Raw genomic sequence first — 23,408 nt, forward strand, 5'->3', positions numbered from 1 at the left:
GGCGGGGGAGAAGAGCGGCGAGTCTCGCGATATTTGGGCGAAAGCCTCGCGAGAGTGTCTCCCTGCCGGTGCGTGGCGGAGCTCGGGCACGCCGGCTGCGGGAGTGCCGTCACCTCACTGCTCCGTTTACACCGTGCCGATCGCCCCACCGGCTCTCGCGGGGTTTCTGAGGCAAGTCTCGCGCGGCCCGGAGGACCACAGTCAGGCCTGAGGAACGCTCTGGCCGTGGACGCCATTTTGGCTTCTCTAGATCCAGCCACTGGTGCCGAGCGTGTGCTGAGCCTCTCCTCACCCACACAAACAGCCAGCAATGGGAAAGGCAGCAAAGCGCAAGAAAAAGGCCTCCACATCTTCAAAAGCCAAGGGCTCAGCAGAGCCAACCATAGCCATGGTGAAGAGCAACCCCTTTGAGGTGAAAGTCAACAGGCAGAAGTTTAACATCTTGGGAAGGAAGACCAAGAATGACGTGGGGCTGCCTGGTGTGTCACGCTCCAAGGCTGTCAAGAAGGTAAGAGGCCAGCAGAAATGGGGAGGGAGGAGGGCAGCTGTGGATGGAGAAGTGGTGGAGAGGCCATCAGTCTGGAGCCTCCACAGGTGGGTAAGAGGCTCATCCCACGTGACAGAAGTGATTGCTCACCTCATGCTGCTCTGGTGGTGATGAAGGGTGTACCCAAATGCCTCCCTCCTGAGCAGTCAAACAGTGCTGGTCTCGATGCCTTATCATGCTGTGAACGATTCTGTGATTACTGTGGACTAGAGCACAGCAGGAAGCACAGGGGTTGGTTATAAGTGTTCATTATCTAGATTTAGATGCTTCAGGATGTTGAGCTTCTTGATGATGGTGCAACATCTCTGTAACAGGGAAAGCCTGAAAAAGGAGTAGGTTCTCATTGCAGTGGGAACTGCATAGATACAAAATTACCACTGACTTGGAAGACTAGATTGCTTTTTGTGCAATAGTTAAATAGTTACATTGTGAAAGAATGTTAAGATGCAAAGTAGTGGTATGTCCTCATTGATAGTAGTGTCCATACAGCTTCAGAGAATTAGATCTCCCACCTTTAACCCTTTTAGAACTGTCCCCCCACCCCCCTTTTTTTTTTTCCTTCTTCCCTATACTGATATCGCTAGCTGCCTGACTAAAAATCCATACTGCCCAAGGGAAGCTGTTACTTCATATACATTCCAGCATTTATCCTTTCCTTGAATGATGCACTGTTTTTTTTTCTGACCTATCTCTGTAAAGAAAACAGGAAAGAAATTAGAACTTCTGTAGATTCTGTTAAAACTAAAAACTTAAATGCAACAGCTTGCATTGAGGTTCTCAGTGATGTGGATGTTAATGATGGACATGATTTCTCTACAGCTACCTGAAAAGAGGTTGTAGTGAGGTGGGTAAGGCCTCTTCTACTAGTGATGAATGAGATATAGTGACTTTAAGCTGTGCCAGAGGAGGTTCAAGTTGGATATGAGGAAGAATTTCTTCTCAGAAGGAGTGGTGAGGCATTGAAATATGCTGACCAGGGAGGTGGTAGAATCACTGTCCCTGAAAATGTTTAAGACAGTAGAGATGTGGTATTGAGGGGCATGGTGGGGATGGGTTGACAGGTTGGCAGTTAGACTAGATGACCTTAAGGGCTTCTTCCAACCTTAATGATTCTGTGATCAAATCTGGATGCGTGCATGTCAAACAATTTAAAGTTGTAACGCAATGGAAAGCACAGCAATTACAGCAGAGCAGCTAGCAAGTGAGGATTTAATTAAACACAACAGCCATAAGCACAGAGATAAAGGAAGGTAGCTGCTTACCTTTGGAAGACCTCAGGTATGTAGGGATCTCCAGAGAGATACCGTTACTTCCACTGCCAACTCTTAAATGAGGTCTGGGAAGGGCTGGATCCTGGCTCCACACCTTCTGGTCATTCAGGTGTTCTGCATGCAGCTGAGCTCCCCTGGATTGGCCCTGCCTTCCCACCAGGTGCTCAATCACTGATTCAAGTCATGGCTTATAATTTCCACTACAAAAGTACTTACTGAAAATAAAGTTATTTTAATAACTAATGCAGTGAAAGGAAATGGATAGTTTGTCATTTTGAGTATATTGTGAAAGGTTATACATTAAAATTCTATGAATAGAAGTAATTGGTGAGAGAGGACGTGAAATAATTGATGAACAAAAGTGCTTTCCCATATCCAAGTTAGTAAGATACATTAACATTCTTATGTGGCATTTAAATTGTTCACTTGTATATGCTATGCAAGAAGTAAATTGAAGGTAGAACTTTCAGAATAGTAGATGAAACCAGGCTTCTGCGGTCAGTAGTGGTGGTGGCTGCAAGTTGTGGATGCTCAGTGGGGCTGCAGAGGCCTGTTATAGGAAACTTGCCTTCGCCTTCAGTGCACAAGTTTGGGAGTTCATTGCAGTACAAACAGCATTGGAATACAAACCTCTCCATGAGATTTAGTTGTCATGTTTTAAATTAGAGCAGATTTTAAAAGCCTAAACACAGCCAGCATTTTCTGTCTTTAGAAACTGATGAATAACGTCATTTTAGAAAATCTGATAACATTCAATTTCATGTTTTAAGTTCTTCCTTTAACTAGTAAGGTAAGCTAAATGTTTGTCATGAATTACATCACTAGCACCTAAAAATAAGCCTGGCTTCTTTGTGCCGTAAGTACAGCACGTGCTACTTCATACATGCCTTACTGCTCTGATGCATGACCTCTCTGTGCTCAGCACTAAAGCAGAGAACTGTATGTATGTACCCACTTGGGTTTATTCATGTCTTGGACAACAAGACCAGAAGAGGTACAGCTGATACTTTTGTTTTCTTTCTTAATACATTCTTTTCTACTTAGCTTCAGGCTGAAATCAGAATTCTTTGGAAGCAATGGTTAGTTTTCATGTATGACAAAACAAGGATACAACACAGTGTATCAAATTTTGTCTTCTGGGCAGCTTGTAAGTATAGTTAATTAGTCTGTGTTGTGTATTGCATATGCTTTCCATACCCTCTTAGTTCTGTGTTATGGTAGACTGGATGATTCCATATTGTCAGGATACCATGAAGCTTTTTTTGCCTTTGCTTTGAAAGCATTTATTCTGTTAATTTTTTGAACTTGATCTCCTTTTTTTCTTCTAGCGAACTCAAACGTTATTGAAAGAATATAAAGAAAAAGAAAAGACAAATGTGTTTAAAGATAAACGTTTTGGTGAATATAACACTAAAATAAGTCCAGAGGAAAAGATGATAAAACGATTCACTTTGGAAAGACAGGTAAAGTGTAAGAATGGGAATTAAAAAGAAAAATTGGGTTGGGAGGGTTATAATAGAGGGTTTTGCAGGGTAATGTTTTTTGTTTGTTTTGTTTGTATGTTTTGAACTTCTATGAAAAAACGTCTGTTCATGGGAATCCAGAATTTTCCATGAAAACTTCCTGGTGTTGCAAGACACATGTTTTTCTGAAGAAGAAAATTCTTTGAGCATATTTGAGCTCTGATGTGCAAGAAAGCCAATTTTAAGCAGCTATTGTTTTTCTTTGATGGTCATAGGCTTGTTGTGATTTGGAAATTGGATTAGAAAAAAGCAACCACCAGCAAGTACAATTTGAAATTCCAGTACAGCTGTTGGAGAACAGCCATTTCATTTGCTGACTAGAGGAACTCTGTAACATGCTGTCATTCTGTAATGTGAATTGTTTGTGTAGTACCATTCTTTCAGTTTTATCATACTCAATCTCCAGAGCTGAATAGTGTAATATTGTAGCCTGCTGATAATTTATGTAAGCTACATTTCTTCACGCCAGAAATGGAATAATGAAGAATTGTTGTTAATCGTATACAGATAAAATTTAAGCTTTCTTAAGTTTTCTGAGTTGCTTCATTTCTACAGTACTGTAAGAATAATGGAGGCATCATACTTTCTCACTTAATGCTTCATGTGTTTTGAATAAAAATATTAACCTGGTAGTGTTCTTAAAACAGCAAAGAACTGGAACGAGAATCTTCTCAATCAGCATTAAAAATGCTGGCTCTATTAGTTTGTTGCCTGGAAACTAGACATTTTTGTTATTTAATTGTGGTTTTTTTTGTTGTTGTTTTTTTTAGCAAAATTATGGAAAGAAAAATATCTATAATCTTAATGAAGATGAAGAATTAACTCATTTTGGTCAATCTTTAGCAGAAATTGAGAAACTGAATGATATTATTGATAGTGATAGTGACACAGACGAAAGAGGAGCATTGTCAGGTAGGACATATCTGCTAGTATCTCACTGCTCTGTATTTTTTTTTTCACTGTTGGTTTTGTTGTTGTTACATTTGCATCATTTGTTTCTTTCACTGAAGAAGAATATGTAAATGGGTGGGCTGTTGAAGCCAGATTACTACTTAAATACATGTGGAACAGCTGTCAAAATTTAGCAGAAGCTAAGTTGGAGCTGCCCAACTGGCAAGTTTGTTTATCCTGTGTTTTTTTCAGAATTAATGTGTACCTACGTTTCAAGTGCATTGGGCAGCATCTGAAGTTTAAGTGGTTTTCTTGTCCCTCTACACCTAAATAGTAGTTGGAATATAGAAAAAATATTCCTATCTCACACAAAATGTTTGTCAGTGTAAGTTGTCCAGCATCTTTTTTAGGTGTGAATGTGAGTAGTGTATGGCTGATGAAATAATTTTAACTGCTCCCATTCTCAAATATTAGGGGGATACTGTCCTAGCAGCCTCAGCACTTACATATCAGTTTGAAAAGAATTCACAATTTATTTTTTCTTCTAGCTGAGTTAACTGCTGCTCACTTTGGAGGAGGTGGAGGCCTTCTTCGTAAAAAAGCATCAAGTGAGCAGGAAGATGAAGAAGAGGAAAAACCTAAATCTAGGAAGGAACTGATAGAAGAGTTGATAGCCAAATCTAAACAAGAAAAGGTGAGTTTTTAGCTCTAAAGAATAAGTTAATGTATGATATAGAGGACATCACAATTTGTCTTTGCAGAATAAAGTAGCAGTAGCACAGAAAATGATGTAGATAACTGTCTGGAAAAAGAGTCTATGGTCCTTGAATGTCCGTCTGTCCTTGTAAACACTGTAGGAAATAAAGTGAACATCTACCATTCTTTTGTATCTTCAAATTTCTCATTTTCTTGACTCATATAACTTGTTTCCTGTATGCAGCCCATGTGGCATTCAGTACAACTGTATTGCTTCTACCGCTGTAAATGTTTAAGCCTTTAAAATGTTAAGTATTTGAAATTATTTATTTAGTGAAGACATCAATTTTGTTTTATGCTATAAGTGTCTTATCCAGCTGGATGTAACTGCTGCATTTGTGTTTTATTTTTCTAGCAAGAAAGGCAAAGTCGGAGAGAAAGTGCCATAGAACTTACTGAAAAGCTTGACAATGAGTGGAAGGAAATCCAAACCCTTATGACCCGCAAACCCCCAAAGTCAGAAAGAAAGGACAAAGAGGCAGAAAAACCCAAGGTAAAGTTTGGCTAGATTACTTTCTTTTATTCTAATAATTTGTGGTTTTGACTGTTCTAGTGACTGAAGTATGAGGCAAAGTTGATTGCTTTGCGAAATAAAATGAGACAGGTTGCATATTGTGCAACATTATTGACTGTTGGTTATTTTTAAGACATATTTTTGCCTGAAGAATAAAAATTGTTGAGAACATTGTCTTACTTTGAATGCCTTTGCTACGTTTCTTGGGTGAAACAACTTCTATTTGACAACAGATTTTTCCTTGTTGTGACCTGAGTAATGTCCCTGCAAAAAGGGAATTAAGATATTAAGGTTATGAATAAATTTGTTATAGCCTCAAAGCTTTTCCTTTTTGTTGTTCTTCATACTTCTTAATTTAAGAATAAGCATTGGAATGCCTTATGCTATGCTTTTTTTTCTTGTAGACATTTTGTATTATATGGTATTTCTTACTGGCAGTAGAATTCCATTTTCAGAAGGCTGAAATAATGAACTGATCTCATCTTAAAACTGATCTTAAATAATGAACAGAAGATGATGAATCAGAAATTCATATTTTGGCATATTGCTTTTTATTTTAAGATGCTTCATGATATACTGAATATTCCACTATGTCAATAATGTGATATCTAGACAAAAATTCTTTCTCTGTGCTTTGCTGAAAAGGAAAATTAGCTTCCTTTGCTTCATGTGAATCTCCTTTTGAGAGTTATCAGGGATGCAGGGATCAGACTAATGTTAAGTAGGAGAAAATTATCTAGTGGTATGTAAGAATAATAATTACCAGAGCTGAATTTTAAAGAAGCAGGTTAGTGACTTAAGCATCTATCAAGAAGATTGTATTCGCAAGATCAATGTGACCTCTGCTAGTGACTGTTTTCCCATGTATGCTGCTTAAATTGGCTGAACATCAGCAACTCTTTTTGTTTCCTTTGAGAGAGATATATATGTAATTAATGTGATAACAGATACGTAGTTTAATTCTAACAGTATTTATAAACTAAATTATGAACTATAAATTTATTGGTTTGATTTTTTTTTTAGAAAACTATTTTATTAATAAACAGTATTTTGAAGTTTTCCAATTAATAAGTAAGTTTTCATTTAAGATAATGTTTGTAAGTTCTTCAGCTGTGAGTAATTTAAATGGAGGGGAGTTCAGGGAAAATTTCTATTCAATCATTCAATCCATTCCTTATGTTAATACTGAATTGAAAGCAGCTTTCTCTGGACAGTCTTTGCCTTATTTCTTAAAAGTCTTATTTTCCAGTTGTTATGTCTGGTAGAAGGGTGGATGCAAAGCAGAATAATAAAACTAAGATAATAAACAACTGTATAAATATTTATTTAGCCTGATGAATATGATATGATTGTTCGAGAACTTGGATTCGAGATGAAAGCAAAACCTTCAGAAAGGATGAAGACAGAAGAAGAATTGGCAAAAGAGGAGGAGGCGCGACTCCAGAAGCTAGAGGTACACCAGCTATGGTTTCAGATTGTTTTCTAATCTGTTTTTTGGGAGTGACCACATGTACTTATTGCTTGACCTTCGATTGAAAGTGGCTGTACTAAACTGCTGTTCATCAGAGGGCGAATGCAGGAAATCTGTTTGTGTTTTGTTTGGAATCTAACATAATAAAGAAAACATGGACTTAGTACATGACTTAGTGAGATTCATGAAATGAGTAAATATTTCTTCAATAAAAAATAGAATATCACTTTGACTTGCCTTTAAATGTTTTAAATTATTCACAGTTTAGATGCAATTCAGTAAGGGGGGGATATTTTATTGCAAAGAAGTTGAGCTAATATGCAGCCAAGTCATGTAAAGCTTTCTTCTGGCGTTGTAGATCTTCCAGCAGTAGCACATATATAGCTTTGCTTTGCATAGGAATAGGGTTCTCTTGGGAAATGTTTCATGCTGTTTCTTCTATGCAGAGCTCTGAGTCCTGTAGAAAGAATGAACTACTTGGTAAATGTTTCTCTCCTTTCCTTTTGAGATATTAGGGACACATTTAAGATGGCAGGGAGAGGTGGTACCTTCACATTACAGCGAAAGGGAAAGGATTTTTTTTTTCTTTCCTATTCATGTTGTGCTGTTTGATGGATGATCTAGCTGATGCCAAAGTGAAAGTGCTTCTGAAAATGATTGTTTCACATACTGCCCATTGAGTCTATTTGTAAATTCAGTGTAATGTTAAAATCTTAAGATTATGTTTCTGCAAACTTGTTACACTTAGGAGAAACAAATTAAAAACTGGAGAATCATAAAACACCAATGAAAGCTGCATTTTCTGGTAAACCAAATAGGTAAAATAAGAGAACATAACACATTTGGAAGCCCAGTTTAAAGCCTTCCAAATAACAGTTATCACATATGCAATTGCATTAGGCTGTCAAATCATACTGCCCAACAAAGTAAAGTATTAGATTTGTTCATATTTTGCTAAGTCACTGTTTTTAATTTAATTAACTGTTTTTAATTTTCACCTACGAAATAGTTCTACTACTGAATAGTACTGAACTTTTTAATAACTTTTTTTCCCCTTTGATTTTCTTAAATGCAGTGTTTGAGAGATCTTTCATTCTTGTGTAAACACATGATCTATCTGTGTATGTTACTTCTCCTAAAACACAGGCAGATCGACTACGTCGAATGCGTGGAATAGATGAACAAGAGAATAAAAAGAAACCCAGCCACGTGTCAGCTGATGATCTAGCTGATGGCTTTATCCTGGACAAAGATGACAGACGTTTATTGTCTTACAAGGTAAGATAGGAAATCTCAGCATTTTCAAGGTTCTGAAGTGAAAATAGGAAAATCAATTTGGAAGTGACCTCTGGAAACCGTTAGTCCAAATCTGTGCTCAAAGCAGTGTGAGCCGTGGAATCACCAGGTTTTTCAGCATTTTGTCCAATCTTGTCTCGAAAAATCTCCAAGAATAGAGGCTACACAATCTATCTAGGTATTATATTCTGCTGATTTTCTTACTGTAAAAAAAGTTTCTCAGTCTGAACCTCTCTTGTTTAAACTTAAACCAGTTGCTTCTCTTTCTCCCACCATGGACTGTGGCACAGGGTGCTGCACTGCCTTCTCAGTGACTTCCCTTATAGGCACTGAAAGGTTGTTATTTGGTTCCAGGCTGAAAAAAACATGGGTTCCATAGCATCTCCTCGTAGCACAGGTTCTGTGACCCCTGATGATCTTGGTGACTTTGTCTTGAACTTGCAGCTGTTTGTAGATATCTTTCTTGTATTTGAATACTGTATTCTATCTGATTTTTAGAAGTGCTGAGGAGAGGAGAATAGTTGTTTCTCTCTGTAGTCCTACTAATATAGTAGCCTTCTGTGCTCTTACTTAACTAGACTGTGGGCCCTGCCATTTGTTGTCTTTTTTTTTTTTTTTTTTTAATTTGCACAATACACCATAGGAAGTAGCTTTGCTTAAGGTGGCAGAGCAAGTAAAACCTTAAAGCTGATGTAATGAGTCAGCCTGACTGTGTGATGCATGTGTGTGCATACTGATCCTCTCATCTTATATGGAAGTAGCAAGGAAAGTGCTCCTCTCAGCAGAGAGTGCAAATTGTGAATGTGCATTTAAATTGTTGATTAAGAAAACCAAGATGGGAACAATTATTTATCTGATACACAATTTTAATGCATAGAAGTAGTTAAAATGTCTTTTTAACCAAGAATGCTTCTGTGAGTGATGTAGTAATTTTATGTAAGTATTCCTTACTCTCCCACTGGTACTATTGTAGTCCTTACATACTGTATCCTGTTTTTCCTATCTCTTACTGCTCCTTAGAAATACACTTCTATTCATATATCTGTATACATTCTCTCTTCTTACAATTCCTTCTTGGCTGGCACAGCTGCCAGTCACTGCTTGGTCACAGTAGCTTTTAATGATATATTTCCGTGGTGATTCTGGCAAATTGCTGTCAATTTATTGGTGTTTTAACGGGCTTATTTTCTCTTCTGGCAGGATGGAAAAATGAACATTGAAAATGTGGAGGAGGAGGAGGACAAAGAAGAGGAGGAGGACAAAGAAGAGGAAGAGGAACAGGAAGAAGAGGAAGGTGAGAAAGAAGATAACAAGAATGAAGATGATGAGGAAGAATCTGCTACTGAAGATGAGGAGGATGTTGCATCAGATAATCACTCGGATCTTGAGTCTGACCTTGAGAGTGAAGAAGAAGCTGCAGAAAATAAAGAACAAAAGGAACACAAGACAAATGAAAATGAATTGCAAAATATGGAGGAACTGGATCCAAAAATGGAAGCTGCCAAATCAGAGCTTCCATATACATTTGCTGGTAAGCAAAAGACTGATGCAGAGATCCCTGTTGTCTTTAAGGTTTCATAACCTGTCTTTCTCTCTGTCCTGCAGTATCTTATATATTCCTGCTAATCTATGAAGTTTTGCCTCATAATTGTCTCCTACTGTTCCAAGAGCAGACAGTAGCTGCTGTTCTGAGTGATTAGCACTGATCATGCTGTGAGCAGTGGAAACCAGATCTGTTTCACCCCAGAACATTTACTTCTGCTTCTATCAGTCTTAGAATTGACAAAGACATAGTGAGGATGAAAACAGAAAGATCTGTACTTGTTTTTGAAGGCCACAAGTGCATCCAATCTAAAATGCTGTGTTTTGCATGAGAGAAGTTAAAATAGTATTCTATTATCTATATTTAAACGAGGAGAGCTTTCCTTCTGTTACATTTGGACTGGTATTTTTTGTCAGAGGCTTAGAGAGGCAGCATTGTGAGGTGTAATCCCTGCGATACAGCATCGCAGGATTTTGAAATAGAGACAGTCAAAGTTTGACTCCTTTGTGCCTAGGAGGAAGGAGGAAGCATGCTTCAAGTAGCATACAAAGCAATCGTTAATATTGAGTATTTAATGCAACTAGCTATTGTCCTAGTATAGGTTTCTCTAACAAAACTAACTATTACAAGATTGAACAACCTTTCAAACAACCTTCCCCTAGTGCTTGCTTTTTTCCCATCAAAAGGAAATAGCATGCATTACCCAAAGCCTTTTAAATTGCATTCAGGATTTGTCTTAACCAGAAAGCGATGGCATTTAAACAACTCAAAAAATGAACAGGTTAAGGTGTTATTTAGCACATTATGCAGAAGACTGAAAATACTACTTTGGGGAGGGGAGGAGAGGGGAGGGAGGAGTAAAATTATTTTTCGTTAGTGGCAAATTTCTTACTGTATTTAATATCCTTCATACAAAAGCTAATTAGATGTGAATTAAACATAGAACTAATTGTATTATGGTAAATTTGTGGTTGAATGAATGCATAAGCTTACTTCTGATGTGTTGCATGTGTGTGCATGTAGTTACACTCAGCCTAGGCAGCAAATACAGGATAAATTGCATCTTATTTGTTGAAAAGCATTTGTCTTATTTTCTGACTTATGCTCATGTATGCTATGTTACGTACATACTGATAGGCTACTATCACAAGATTACTATTTAAAAGCTATGTGTTATCTTTTTTTCTGAAAGATGACACTTTCAAATTGGAAATCTGTTAGATGGTCACTTGAATTAAATAACTGTTAGAGGGTTGGTAATTTTTTGTTTTTACCTTACAGTTCCTGAGTCCTATGAGAAATTTAAATCTTTGTTGGCTGGAAGAACAGTAGAAGAACAGCTTATTATACTGGAGAGGATTCAGAAATGCAATCACCCAAGTCTTGCAGTGGGAAACAAAACAAAGTTGGAAGTATGTTTTCATGTTTTGTTTTATCTTGTATTTTAAGGTTTGAAATTAACTTTGAATCTCTGCTTAAATTTTACTAAGGATTCAGGAAGCAGCATAGCATGTACATGTTCTTATAAAAGTGCAATCAACGTACTGCTTGTTTCTTTTCTAACTTTTTTATCACTGTTTTTTTGTGCTGTTCTGAAAAATACGTGATGAAAGAAAATTAATGTTTTTTAACATACGGTGCTTCTTGCAGAAACTGTTTGGCTTTCTTCTGGAATATATTGGAGAGTTAGCAACTCTGGATCTACCAGAGCTCAAAACAATTGACAAACTCATCCTGTAAGTAATACATCATGTTGACTTTTGCTTCTTTCTGGTCTAAAGAGAAAAGCTACCTAGAGTGAAGTATTTAATATCTAGCTCTGTCAGGGTTGCAGGCAACTTAGTGTCCTAAATCTGTTTCATGTATTGTCTGGGCTATTAATTGTACCAAGACGTTAGAATGTAATTTTTTATCTGTAAGTGCTTTTCATGGATAAATAATATGCCAGCTCTGCATGAAAACTTCTGTATGGAGTTACTCGTGCAGCAGCTTAAGGGTTTTAGGGTTTGCAGTGACAGTGTGCTGTTGCCTGTACAGTTGTTTTTTTTCACATGGGTTTTCATTCTGTGAATTCACTCTCATTAGGAACTAAGTGAAAACAGAATTAGAATGTTATAGTAAGCCCATATAAAAGTTCTGAAGAAACATTTTTCAGGAAATTGTCAATTTGGAATTGTTGTCTTCAAATATATAATGGGTATTTATTGTGGCAAGAGAGCCAAATTTGTTCTCACAATTACATGTGAAGGATGAGGGTCAATGGACGCAAGTTGCAACAAAGGAAATTCCAATTACTTGTAAGGAAAAATTCTTCACAGCAATTGTACTGAACCCTAGAACAGGTTTCCCAGAGAAGCTGTGGAAGATTCACAAAACTGAACAAAGTTTTAAGCAAGCTGATTCAGTATTGAAGTTAGCCATACTTTGAGCAGGGAATTGCACCAGGTCACCTCCAAAGGCCCCTTACAACCGAAATTAGTCTGTCATTCCTATCTTGACTTTGTGGGCTAGACAACTTTTTGTAGTGAATTATTTGTATGCATCTTGAAAGAAAAAACACAGTGAAAACTAAAGGAAATAGTTTTTAATAATCTGTTATGTGCAGGTTTAGCATGCATTACTCTGTTGCATTATCAGCAAGAGCTGTTGATAATCACACATGCTGGGGCTTTGTAAAAGCACGTAAACACATTTTGATTGTTTCATAGAGCTGAGATTTATTAATATCACTGCAAACATTTTAAATGAAAATACTGAAAAGCAGATGCAGATGTCTGACTGCATCTCCCTGTAGGCTGTAACCACAGGCCAGGAGCTGGCCTGACTTTCTGGGTTTTTTTTTGTATTTTAAGTAATAACTTTACTAACTACATTACTGCCTTGCATGTTCCTTAACATTGCATGAGAATATTTTGAGTTATGAGTTGCCTGGTATGGACCAGCATATCTTTGTACAGTAAAATGAAGAGTTAGGTGATTTAGAAAGATGTGTTTTAATCATATGAGATTACTTAGGAGTGTATTTTAAAGTTTTTAATTTTTTTTTATTATTAAGATTTAGAAACCTCCAAATCAGAGGTTGCCCAATCTCCAAATCTCAGATTGCCCAATGAAAATTACATCCCTGTAAACCAAAAGTATTACAGTAATAATCTGTGCAGGGTCATGGTGGCTATTTCTCTAAAAAATAATTTGTTTCAGGGAATTTGTTTTTGTTATGGATGGAACACAAGAAACCGCCATGCAGATGCTTAAAAATCAGGTTTTTAAGTTAACATCACTGGTGTAACTTGATCATGACTTACATTTCTTCTTAATAGGCCATTGTACAATCTTTGCCAGATGTTTCCTGAAGCAGCCAGTGGCAGTATGAAGTTTGTCCTTCGAGACACTGCACATGAAATGGAAGAAGTAATTGAAGTCAAAGGCCGTGCAACATTTCCAGGCTTAGACATGGTAACAAATACCTGCTGCTAAGCAAACTCTTGCTCTTTCCATTAGTACAGAAATGCTAGTAAATGCATGATGATGGGGAATGTAATTTTGCATTTCAAATTATATAATGAGTTATTAGCATCTGTGAATTTTGTATTTCTTAAATTTAAATCTGCAGATAAAACATTCTACAGAATAGAATTGTGACTGATATATTAACAAGGGGAACGGATCTTAAAATTGCTCTCCAGTTTATGTAGTAGAACATCATTAGTTTTCCTGATGAAATTTCAATGGATAGTGATGTTGTCAGTTATGTCCTGATTTCTTCAGCTACATTAAGTGCAAATATTTTAAAAGTGCTCAATAGAAGTGCAGTATCTCTTAGTTTCACAAAAATATCAAGGAAATAACATAATGGACTTAAAAGTACAACCATTTTTAGTACTGTAGATGTGAGTAATGCTAAATCAATGACTGAGAGTGAAAGGACTGAACTTACTTTCTTGTATTACTCTATGATTAGTAATACTTCAGAATTTCAGTAGCCATGCTAAATCTGAACAGACTCTATTTTCAAAGTTTAGGTAAATGGCTGTTAGAGAATTCACATGGAACATATAGAAAATGAATATTTGTTTATGTAGTAGAATGTTTTCAAAGAGCAACCATAAATCAGTAATCCAAAGGGAACTACTTGGTTTTTTTTGTCTCCCAGCTTGAGGAAACAATGTTGCCTAATGGGATATTTAGAGTATTGAAAGAAAATGGATTAAAGAATTTGATTGGAAGACTTGCTTCTTCCAGCTTGGACAATATTTATATGGAGTTCTTTTTGAAGAGTCTTTATTCAGGATGTTTTGGATTTTGCAGGAAACGTATTGTGGAGAGCTTTTAGCTTCTTCTTATGTTTTGTCTATCACTCTTACAACATACAGTGGATATTCTATTTTCTCAGGTACCTTAAACAGTCATTTCAGTAAATGGGTTGTAAATATCATTTCCAATTTCTGAATGATGTTTGCCTTAGTATTTTTAGACCACTACATGACAGCTACTCATCTATCACAGTTACATATGTGTAAAATTAAGATCCTTGGAATTGTCTTAATACATTCTGACTCCGTTCTATGTTTTATTCACTATCAGCTTATTTATTTGAAAATTACATCTCTGCTGTTTCCAACATCTGATTTCTGGCATCCAGTTGTAACTCCTGCTTTTATATACATGAGTCAGCTGCTTACTAAGGTATGCCTATGATGTTGTGTCTCAGAATACAACTTCACTTCCTTATTTCTTCCTAGCACTCCAACTATGTGTTATAATTAATGTGTATATATTGGAACTGCACTGAAAAGGGTGCTTTATGTTTGGTGTGGTCACAGATAGTAAATGGCAGAAAAAAAATGAAGAGAAAAAACCCTCACAGAGTACAGGCCAACTCAAAAATTTTTGAGCTGTCATGCAAGAATATCTTATGTGAGAAACTATGTGAAACTAATGGAACAGACAATAAAGTACAAAATCATTTGTTAGTGATTTCTCTTTCATATATTGCGATTGTTCCAATTCAAGAAAGGTTTTTATTTAAGAAGCAGTAATGTGTGTTTTCCTTAAAACTTCACCAAGTACAGTGTATTGCAGTGTAGTTAAGTACTTATTTTTCTATCCAAATATCTTTCATATATGCTTTGGAAGTTCTGAGCTGGTTGTTTTGTTACTGTTGCTGATCCAAGTTGCTTTGAGCCCAGTGTTTCTTTGTTTCACTTATGAAAATGGATATGGGGCATTGGAGGCAAAAAGTAGGACTAAAATTGACACAGTTCAGATGGCAGAGCAAAGGAGCAGTAAGAACTTACTGGTGATTGAGCACCTTCTAGTGGCTAAACCTCATCTTTCTCATCAATTGTGCTTATACTCTTTAGCAAGAGCTAAGGCAATATGTTTTTCATTTAAATCCAGAGGGTACCATTTTATAGATTTTAAAATGCGTACAAGTTCCTGAATATTTATGCTTTTGGAGGGATGCTGCATTTGTGTTGGACAGACATTTACTAATAACGTGCTTTCTTTTTTTCTTTTTATAGTGCCGCATCACAACATTGCAAGATGTTATTAAAGGTTTGTTTATATGCTCTTTGCTCCTGGAATATGTATCTCTCTCCAAAAGATTTGTACCAGAACTCATCAATTTTCTTCTCGGAGTACTTCACATATCTCTACCCAAAAAGCAGGCTCAGGGTGAGTTTGTTAGAATAAACGAGTAAGAAATTTTTACATTAGTGTTTTTCTTTAAAATTTCATTAATTAATTAATTGTCTTTTACAATGAATCTAATGTTTTGAACAGAAAAGCCAAACTGTCTGCTAGGCTAGCTTTCCATAGCTTTGATCTTTGCAGGAAAGAAATATTTTTAAATTTAATTGCTCACAGTGCAGCACTTTTGCAGTATTGTTCTAAGTACACCACATTATAGGACTGCAGCCTAAAATTCACAGTTCCTATAGGATTATGAGTACCCCGTTCTTCACGATAAGGAAGTAGTTAATGCTGCAGATACTCTTCCTCATCAGCTAATAGCCATTTCACCAAGAGAAGTACGTCACAAAATTGTTATTTTTCCTTTTTGTTTATGTGTCAGGCATTTGTTGTAGTTTAACAGAAGGCAGCTATCCCCACAAGCAGATTAGTCTGTGCTGTAACATAACTGTGTAAACTTAGCAGCTTGTGCAGACAACAGGAACAATAAACCTGTCTTTTCAATGGGATCCATCTGCTAGCAAGCGATTTTCGATTGCCAGTCTTCCAGTTTTTGTCTTCTTGTGATTTTTTTTTTCTGTGTGGACTCATTTCTAGCTTTAAAATTGTTCCAGATCTGAAGCTTCTTGTGTTTAGTGCCAAAATTTACCTAGAGGAGCTTTGTCAGAGCACACTTCTAATTCATGCGCTAGTGTCTCTCTCTGGGTCACTCAGAGTGTCTTTGAGCATTGCAGGAAGGGTATTCTCAAATGAAGAATTTCAGTTATTTATTAGCAAATACTCAGAGAAGACATCTGGAATTTAATGAACTTACAGGGTAGTTATTACTGTGTTCATCACTGTTGATGAAACACCTCAAGTCTTTGTTCTCTGGGTAGTCATCAATCAGGCGTGGAAAGGTTCATCTTCTGTTGTTTCAGTATTTCAGTTTATCTATTTTATCTTCAGTGTTACTGAGTAGTTGTCTTGCAGTTCCCTTTTTTGCTCCTTTAAGACTTTCATGTCTTCCTGTGCTGGTGTTCTTGTCTTCTTTTGAGTTCTTGAGCTACCAGTGATCTCTTTCTCAACAAGCTTAGTATTGCATTTTCACCTTTATTAGCTTGTGTGGCTATAACCTGCAGACTAACCCAGCTCCTTCTCACAGTGTAGCAGTTTTCTCTGAAGTGTGAGCCAAGGTTACACAGCTGGGTTGCATCAGAGCTAAAGCACTGGATTTTCAGAACACCAACAGCTGAACTCTTAGAACGAGGTGGGAAGAGGCTATGGAGTGGGTGGCTTACACTGCACTTAAACCGTTTTTCTCCTTTGTGTACTCTTGTGGGTTTTTGCAAAATCAGATAAGCCGTTTTAAAATATTGAATGGTAATTGATTATTTAAGTTTTAACCATTTTTTAAATTTCCTTTGTATTTCTGCTAATGTGTTTACATTAGTTAAATTTTCATGGTGTTGTTTTCTGTTAGCAGGGAAGAAGAGGTCAATAAAGTATATCCTAAAGGCACAGCATTCTCTTTCTGAAAATTTTTCGCTCAATGTTGATGTTTTGAAGTTACCAGATATCCCATTGTGTTTATAACTATCCTTGAGGGAACTGTTACTTATAAATGTGATGGTTTTGCTGTCAGCAGAGAATATTTTAAAGCAAACTGACATCCAGCTCTCTGGAATATTTTATGTTGTCACACTAAAAAATTTCTTGAGGTTTTATTTTGACAATGAGTAACATCAACAAGTAGAACTTATATTGTTTTCATTTTATGAGTTTAATCCACTTATTTTTCACATGAAATGATACAGAATACAACTTCGTGAAAGACTGAAATACACTTTCTGATCTGGTTTAGGCTTTTTTTTAGTAGAAAAGCTGGAGGGGAAGGGTAGGAAGGAATTGCCATTGCCATTGTTGATAGCCTCAGTTAATGGAACTCTTATTTAGAGCTGGTATCCTCTCACAAGTAAAAGAAATAATAAACAGTTTTGAAATTAGTTCCATTGTAAGCTTGCAGAACTTAGAGAATAAAGAAAAAAGAAAAAGATCCAGCATGGGGACTGCAACTTATTTTCTACCTTAGGTGTGAAATTTAGCATAGTAATTCTCAAGTCTTTTCAATGTGCCCTGCCCCAGTAAGTATTCTATGTTTCCTCTTCTTGTTTTAAAACTACTTAGGTGTAATGGGAGAGGACTTTACAGTATGCATCTAAGGGCCTCAGCTGGAGAGGTTCAGTGATGTACAATAACTGTAAGCTTCCCCTGTTCATGCTCACTGTGCTGCTGGCCCATTTTCTGGTCAATAAGCCTTCTACTCACAGCTCCAAGGGAAAGTTCTGTTCATTGCCCTTTTCTCTGAAGCATGTCCAATACTTCACACTTGCCTGCAGTTTTAACTGTGCATCTTGTTCCCCATAGGGTAGATGCCTACTCTCTCTTCATAATTATGATTGTGCTTGTAGTCCAATATTTCAGAGAACTCTAATACTGATTAAGTTTGGGGTATGTTTTTTTTTCCTGTTTTTTTTTTTTTTTTTTTTTAAGACTATGTGATTAGAAACTTCTAAAGAAGTAATATTGAGAACCTATTTGTTGATCATTGTTCTTGTTTCTTAGGCTATCCTGTAGTCCATCCGTTCACACCTGTGGGGAAAAATTTAGAACTGCTTTTGGTGTGCGATAAGAAGGATCTGGAAAGTTGGCAGAAGCAAAACCTGCCACTGAGTGTTGTGACTAGATTAAAGGAATTGAGCAAAACAGAAATTAATCATATCAGGTATGTGAGAATAAGAGTAGCGAGCTGTTCTGCTTTGTTTTTATCTTACTACTCTGTAGCATATGAAATTATGAATCTTGTATCAGAAAGTTACGTGGAGTGCTTGTTGGAGCACTCAGCCCCTCCATTCCTTTTCAGTACAGTTGTGGACTGATGGGATGATGCAGATACAGAGGACGTGCTCAATACTTTGAGCTGTCATGCTTTTCAGAAGTAAATACTGCATTTACCTACGAGGGCTAAGAGTCACAGAAGTAATCAAACACTACAGTTATGAAAGAACAAAGTTAAACATAAAACATGTTGGACAGCATTTTTCACCTTGTCTGTGTTTCATATCATAACATCTCAGGGATGAATAAGTGTTTTGTGATGAAATTTTTTTAAAAAAGACAAAAAAAAACAAAAAACCAAAAAAAACCAACATAATTCTGTTCTGAAGAAGTGTTAGAACCAGTATAAAAACCTGTTACTCATGCAGCAAAGACACAATACTGTTTTGTCCTTTGTGCACCAACATAAGCAGTTGTTGCTAATGGCTTTCTTGGGTATTTGCTTCCATGAAGAGAGTGAAATTCTAGTCTGAATTAACAGCCAGGAACAGACTTGTAACTGATTGTGTCAGACAGTCTTAATAATAGACACTGCTAATTCACCAAAATGTAATTAGTGTAATACATTTTATTTGACAGTGCAGTACAGCTTTTGCAAGTGAAATTGTTACATTATTTTCTACATTAACAGGTTGTCGTGTCTAGCCTTGTGTTTTGATCTTATTAAAAGATGTGCAGTTCTATATGAGTTTTTACCATCATTCCATGAAATAATGCATCCAATAAGAGTACTCCTGACACAGCGTGTGTCAGCGAATGAATATCCTGAACAAATGCAGGTACGTGTTCCTCCAGTGTGAAATAATTGAAACAATTGGCTCATTAATAAATCCTGTGATCTTCGTCTGTTCTTTGGGGGGGAAAAAAAAAAAGTAGAATAATCTGTGAGATGTTTTCAAAGGTCAGGTAATTGCTATAAGTGATTTTCAAATATGATAGTGATGTTTGTGTGGAGAAAACAAGGAAGAGTAAAGAATGTTTAGAAGATATTTTTCATTGTCTGTCTTATCTTGCCCTTCTAATTGAGGAGAGCAGTACTTGCTTACAACAACCAAATACACATACCAAGCTAATGAGATTGTAATTAACGTACGTACACCTGGTCTGCTACTTCAATTAAAAGAAGTCAGTTTATTTACCTTAAATTAAATTCAAATATATATTTTTTAATCTGTCTTTAGGATATAGCAAAATTGTCCTCTCCTCGAAGAGACATTATAAAATATTGAGAACAAAGTTTTGTAATGTTGATGATGCATAATGGCCTGGTTTTTGCCATCAAAGTAAACAAAATTAGCAGTTCTACTTAAAATGCCTCTGAAAGGTGGCTCTTGAATTGATCTAGCTTTGGACTTGCTTATTCGTCTGTTAGGTGAAATTATCTGTAGACCTTTTTGATTGCCCATGTTTCCATCTTTATGAAATTCCTGAAGAGTTTAAAAAATGTCTGGCCTGGAAAGCTTACAGCATTTCAATGTTGTCAGTATCCTAATGAATAGCAATGGTTTTTCTCAGAAGAACATGATACAGGGAGAAGATTGCTGTTGATTTAATTTACAGTAGTTTGTGAATTATGGTGTCTCTAATACACTTTTGAAATTGTAATTTGATTTGCATTTTCAGGAATGGTATCACAGTGCTCTGAAAGAGCTGGAGAACAAAGCAAAGCACTATACCCCACTGATATGTGAGAAAAAGAAGCCAGTGCCATTGAAACAGTATACGCCTAAGATTGTGAAAGTGTAAGTAAATCAAGCTTAGTGCAAAAGAAAAAGTGCATCTAAGCATTCAGATGCTAAGGTTTCCGGCTAAAAAGATTTGGAAAGCAGGACATAAAACTTTGTTTCTCTGTTGCATTTTATGCGCAAGCTGCAAAGGACCAGCTACCTCAGTGGTAGGGAGAGGAAGAAAAGGGAAGGAGAGATTCTAAGAAACAGCAGAAATTACCCTATGAGGGAAAAAGCAGCACTGGGAACCAACTCCTGCCTGTCTAATCAGTTATAAATTAATAAATTTCAAGTTGAAAAGAGGCTGTTACTACACGGTACATTACTGTGTACTCTGCAAAGCACTTGAGTCTCAAGGCCAGTAGTTCATAAAAAAATCATACTGAAATATATGAAATTAAAGATGAATGGTGAAATGCTGTGGGATTTTTCACTGATGCAGAAGAGCAGGCAGACTGCTCCTGTACTCTGTCTCACGGATCATAGCAGATAATGCATCGCATTAAGCATCCTTATAAATATACCAACTCCTTTTTCCTCCCACCCAAGCAGTTTTCTGCCTTTCAACAATAGCAGTCACAAAAAACATGGAGCTTTCTTTCTCTCTTTTTCTAGAGCTTAAATTGATCGTGTACATTTTTATATTCTCTTTTGAAATTAAATTTAGTAGCGCTCGTTCTTTTTGTAGATGGTAGAACTGTATTCTGGTTCAGGAAGTCTGATTTATATTGACTGCTGACTCATCTAGGTCTGTTTATTATCTGCAAGGGCAGAAACTTGTCTTTCTTATTCTAATTTAAGGAGACAGCTTTTCCTCTGCCATGCACATTTATTCCCTTGTAACTGATCAGGCCCCTTTTTTTTTTAGAGTTCATCTGTAGAGAAAGTTTGCAAAAATGCAAAATATATTGGGAGATTCCCTCTTTCTCTAGGTACCTTTTATTTTTCTGCTTGAGCTTTTTCAATCTGTTTAACAAAATGCAAGCTACTATGGGGTATTGGAGTATCTGTTTTCTGGCAAATGTTATCTGCTTATAATCTGCATGATGATGATATGCGGCTGACCAGTGATCCTTTTTCTGGTATGCTCAGCTCCTTATTTTTCAAGTTGACTACATAGTGTTCTGTATTCACATACATATTTTCATTTCAGTTTAGAGTTTGGAAGAAAGCAGGGAGGCAGCAAAAAGGAACAAGAAAGAAAGCGGTTAATTCACAAACATAAACGTGAATTTAAAGGTGCTGTTCGTGAGATCCGGAAGGACAACCAGTTTCTGGCTAGAATGCAGCTTTCAGAAATCATGGAGAGGTAACATAGCCTTTGCTTCAGTAGTAGTTTAAGAGTTGTTATTCTGTGTGTTTGTTTTTTTGCTGTGTGGGGAGACTGACAGCGATGATAAACAATATTAAACTTGAAATAAAAATTGACAGTTTGAGGAAAACAAACATTTTCATTAGAGATCATTTTAAATTTCGACTTTGTATTTTCATTTCTCTAGATAAGAACATGCAGAAAATTCTTAATTAAGTATCTGGTGATATCTAAGATTTGTGGAGCTTCCTATAGATGAATATGTATAGTCTAAATGTACTTATTTATTTTCCCTAGTATAATCTTTCTGAAATATTTAACATATTAATTGCTTCCTTTGCAGAGATTCAGCCAGAAAGAGAAAAGTGAAAGAGCTTCTTGGTAGTCTTGCTACACAGGAAGGTGAATGGAAAGCTATGAAAAGGAAAAAGGGGAAGAACTAATTGGGACTGTCTACACACAGAAAGTTTGGTTTTACTGCTGTATAAAGTACCATGATTGTATGGCTTTTGCACAGATTTTAATTGCATCCTTTGGATGCATTCCTTTTAAGGCAAATAACATCATCAGATCTGTCTGAGAAAGTGAATAAGAAAAATAAAAATAAAACTTTTGTATGTGTGTGGTGTATTTCTGTTTATTTTAATAACAGTATTTGGATGAGTAATCAGAATTATCAGTGTTTATTTCTATCTAAACTACACAGTTTTTTATTTCTATTCTAAACTACACAGATTGTACAACAAAAATTTTTTGATATCTCCTTAATATTGAATAACTGCAAGCAGCTCTCATAGTGGTAATATTCTTGAAACTTTAACAGTAATATTATAATTATTCTCTAGCATTTGTTCATCTAATTCATGGTTTTGGTGGAGCCAAAGCACTTTTCTCTGCTTTTGGAACCAAGCACTTTTTTTAAAGTCCTTTATTAAAGTTGGGCATCCATTCATCTCTTCAGTAATTTTTGGATTGAATTGAGCTCTCGAATTCTTGGTTATCTAAGGCAGTTAACTACAATTCCTCAGCATATTTGTAAACATCTGATTTAAGTTGACAGTAACCTCTTTAATTCTCTTCTGTTTGTTTTATCATATGTGTGTAATTACAGTGAACTGCCTAGCACAACTGTGGAAAACATCTGCTTTTCAAGTAGAGCCAGTAAATACTTCTTGCACTTTTTAAAATACTTTGCTTGTGAGGAAACATTGAATTGAAACAAAGACCACTACAGTTGTTTGAAGGTGCTAGTCTAAACTAGGTCATAACTCAGACATTCATTGTAATCTGTTGATAAATCTAGGGACAGAGGTTTTTTTGCATGAAAGAAAATTATAAGTTTTGAAGAAAAGCATTACAAAAATTAAATCCTCTATCACAGTAACATTTGAGAATCAATGCAAAGAACAAACTAGAAGATCTTAGAACAAATGAAATAATTAGCCAGGGTTCTTTACAAAAACCCCACCAAAAAAGAAAAACACCACAAAGCACTCTTCTGGCCAGTGGGTAATTCAGGAATGGTAACATCTGCTGTTGGTGAAGAAAGGTTTGCTGGAAGTAAATTTGATTTAACAGTTCTTGTTGTTTCAGATTGTCTTAGAAAGTTTTGCTTGTGCTGTTTTTCCACAGGAAACTTGGAAGCATGACTAAAACCAGGAGGGAGGGAGTTAAACTCTTTGGCTTTGCACTTAAACACGTGGCTGAACTATCTTTGTAAGGTAAGACTTAAAGGTTTACCTATGTATGTTTCTTAAAAGAGTTTTTTCTTTGAAGATAGTAGCTCTCTCATTGCAACTGTAACAAAGTAATTAATGTGTGAACATCAAGTTTACAAAAGCAATACCAGTATTAAAACAGGCTGGGTACTGAGTACCAGTGGGGAGGTACTCCTGTCGCATACAAATGAGGTATCTGTATTTGAAATCTACTCACACTTTTGAAAACAAAATACATTTTCAGTTCTCCTTTCCAAAATCAGTA

At 36.2% G+C, this 23,408-nt stretch overlaps 3 protein-coding genes across 6 annotated transcripts in view; 2 read left to right on the top strand and 1 right to left on the bottom strand.

Annotated features, from left to right (window-relative positions):
- The window catches only part of GRK4 (G protein-coupled receptor kinase 4), a 36,402-nt gene extending 34,510 nt beyond the window's left edge, over nt 1-1,892 (bottom strand). Inside the window, exons 1-2 of one of the 4 annotated variants that reach the window (XM_031588315.2) lie at nt 1,810-1,892; nt 638-868 (exon numbers count right to left, since the gene is read on the bottom strand). The gene's annotated coding sequence lies outside the window, so the exon portion shown is untranslated. Of the gene's footprint in view, nt 1-637; nt 869-972; nt 1,151-1,173; nt 1,257-1,809 lie in introns of those variants that run through there. The other 3 variants (XM_090139731.1, XM_090139730.1, XM_090139729.1) reach the window with 3 other exon arrangements.
- Nucleotides 20-22,058, top strand: NOP14 (NOP14 nucleolar protein). The gene is made up of 18 exons (XM_031588306.2): nt 20-508; nt 3,147-3,281; nt 4,112-4,253; nt 4,781-4,926; nt 5,344-5,481; nt 6,833-6,955; nt 8,120-8,251; nt 9,470-9,800; nt 11,094-11,224; nt 11,463-11,548; nt 13,133-13,268; nt 14,397-14,498; nt 15,338-15,491; nt 18,114-18,273; nt 19,018-19,165; nt 20,010-20,128; nt 21,267-21,422; nt 21,769-22,058. The coding sequence occupies exons 1-18, from the start codon at nt 311-313 to the stop codon at nt 21,866-21,868; spliced, it is 2,637 nt and encodes an 878-aa protein (XP_031444166.2). The 5' UTR covers nt 20-310; the 3' UTR covers nt 21,869-22,058.
- A 711-nt stretch (nt 22,059-22,769) lies between these two features.
- The window catches only part of SLC75A1 (solute carrier family 75 member 1), a 29,990-nt gene continuing 29,351 nt past the window's right edge, over nt 22,770-23,408 (top strand). Inside the window, exon 1 of the mRNA XM_090139733.1 lies at nt 22,770-23,146. The gene's annotated coding sequence lies outside the window, so the exon portion shown is untranslated. The remainder of the gene's footprint in view (nt 23,147-23,408) is intronic.

The sequence above is a fragment of the Phasianus colchicus genome, chromosome 4, assembly GCF_987193195.1.
Source record: "Phasianus colchicus chromosome 4, bPhaCol1.hap1.1, whole genome shotgun sequence".
Classification (NCBI taxonomy): Eukaryota; Metazoa; Chordata; class Aves; order Galliformes; family Phasianidae; genus Phasianus; species Phasianus colchicus.

Excerpts from the sequence above, each read along its gene's own strand:
- NOP14 (XM_031588306.2), top strand. The coding sequence starts at position 311 with ATGGGAAAGGCAGCAAAGCGCAAGAAAAAGGCCTCCACATCTTCAAAA. Across the intron at positions 6,956-8,119 it reads CGCGACTCCAGAAGCTAGAG|GCAGATCGACTACGTCGAAT; the intron begins GTACACCAGCTA and ends CCTAAAACACAG. Across the intron at positions 19,166-20,009 it reads AATATCCTGAACAAATGCAG|GAATGGTATCACAGTGCTCT; the intron begins GTACGTGTTCCT and ends TTGCATTTTCAG.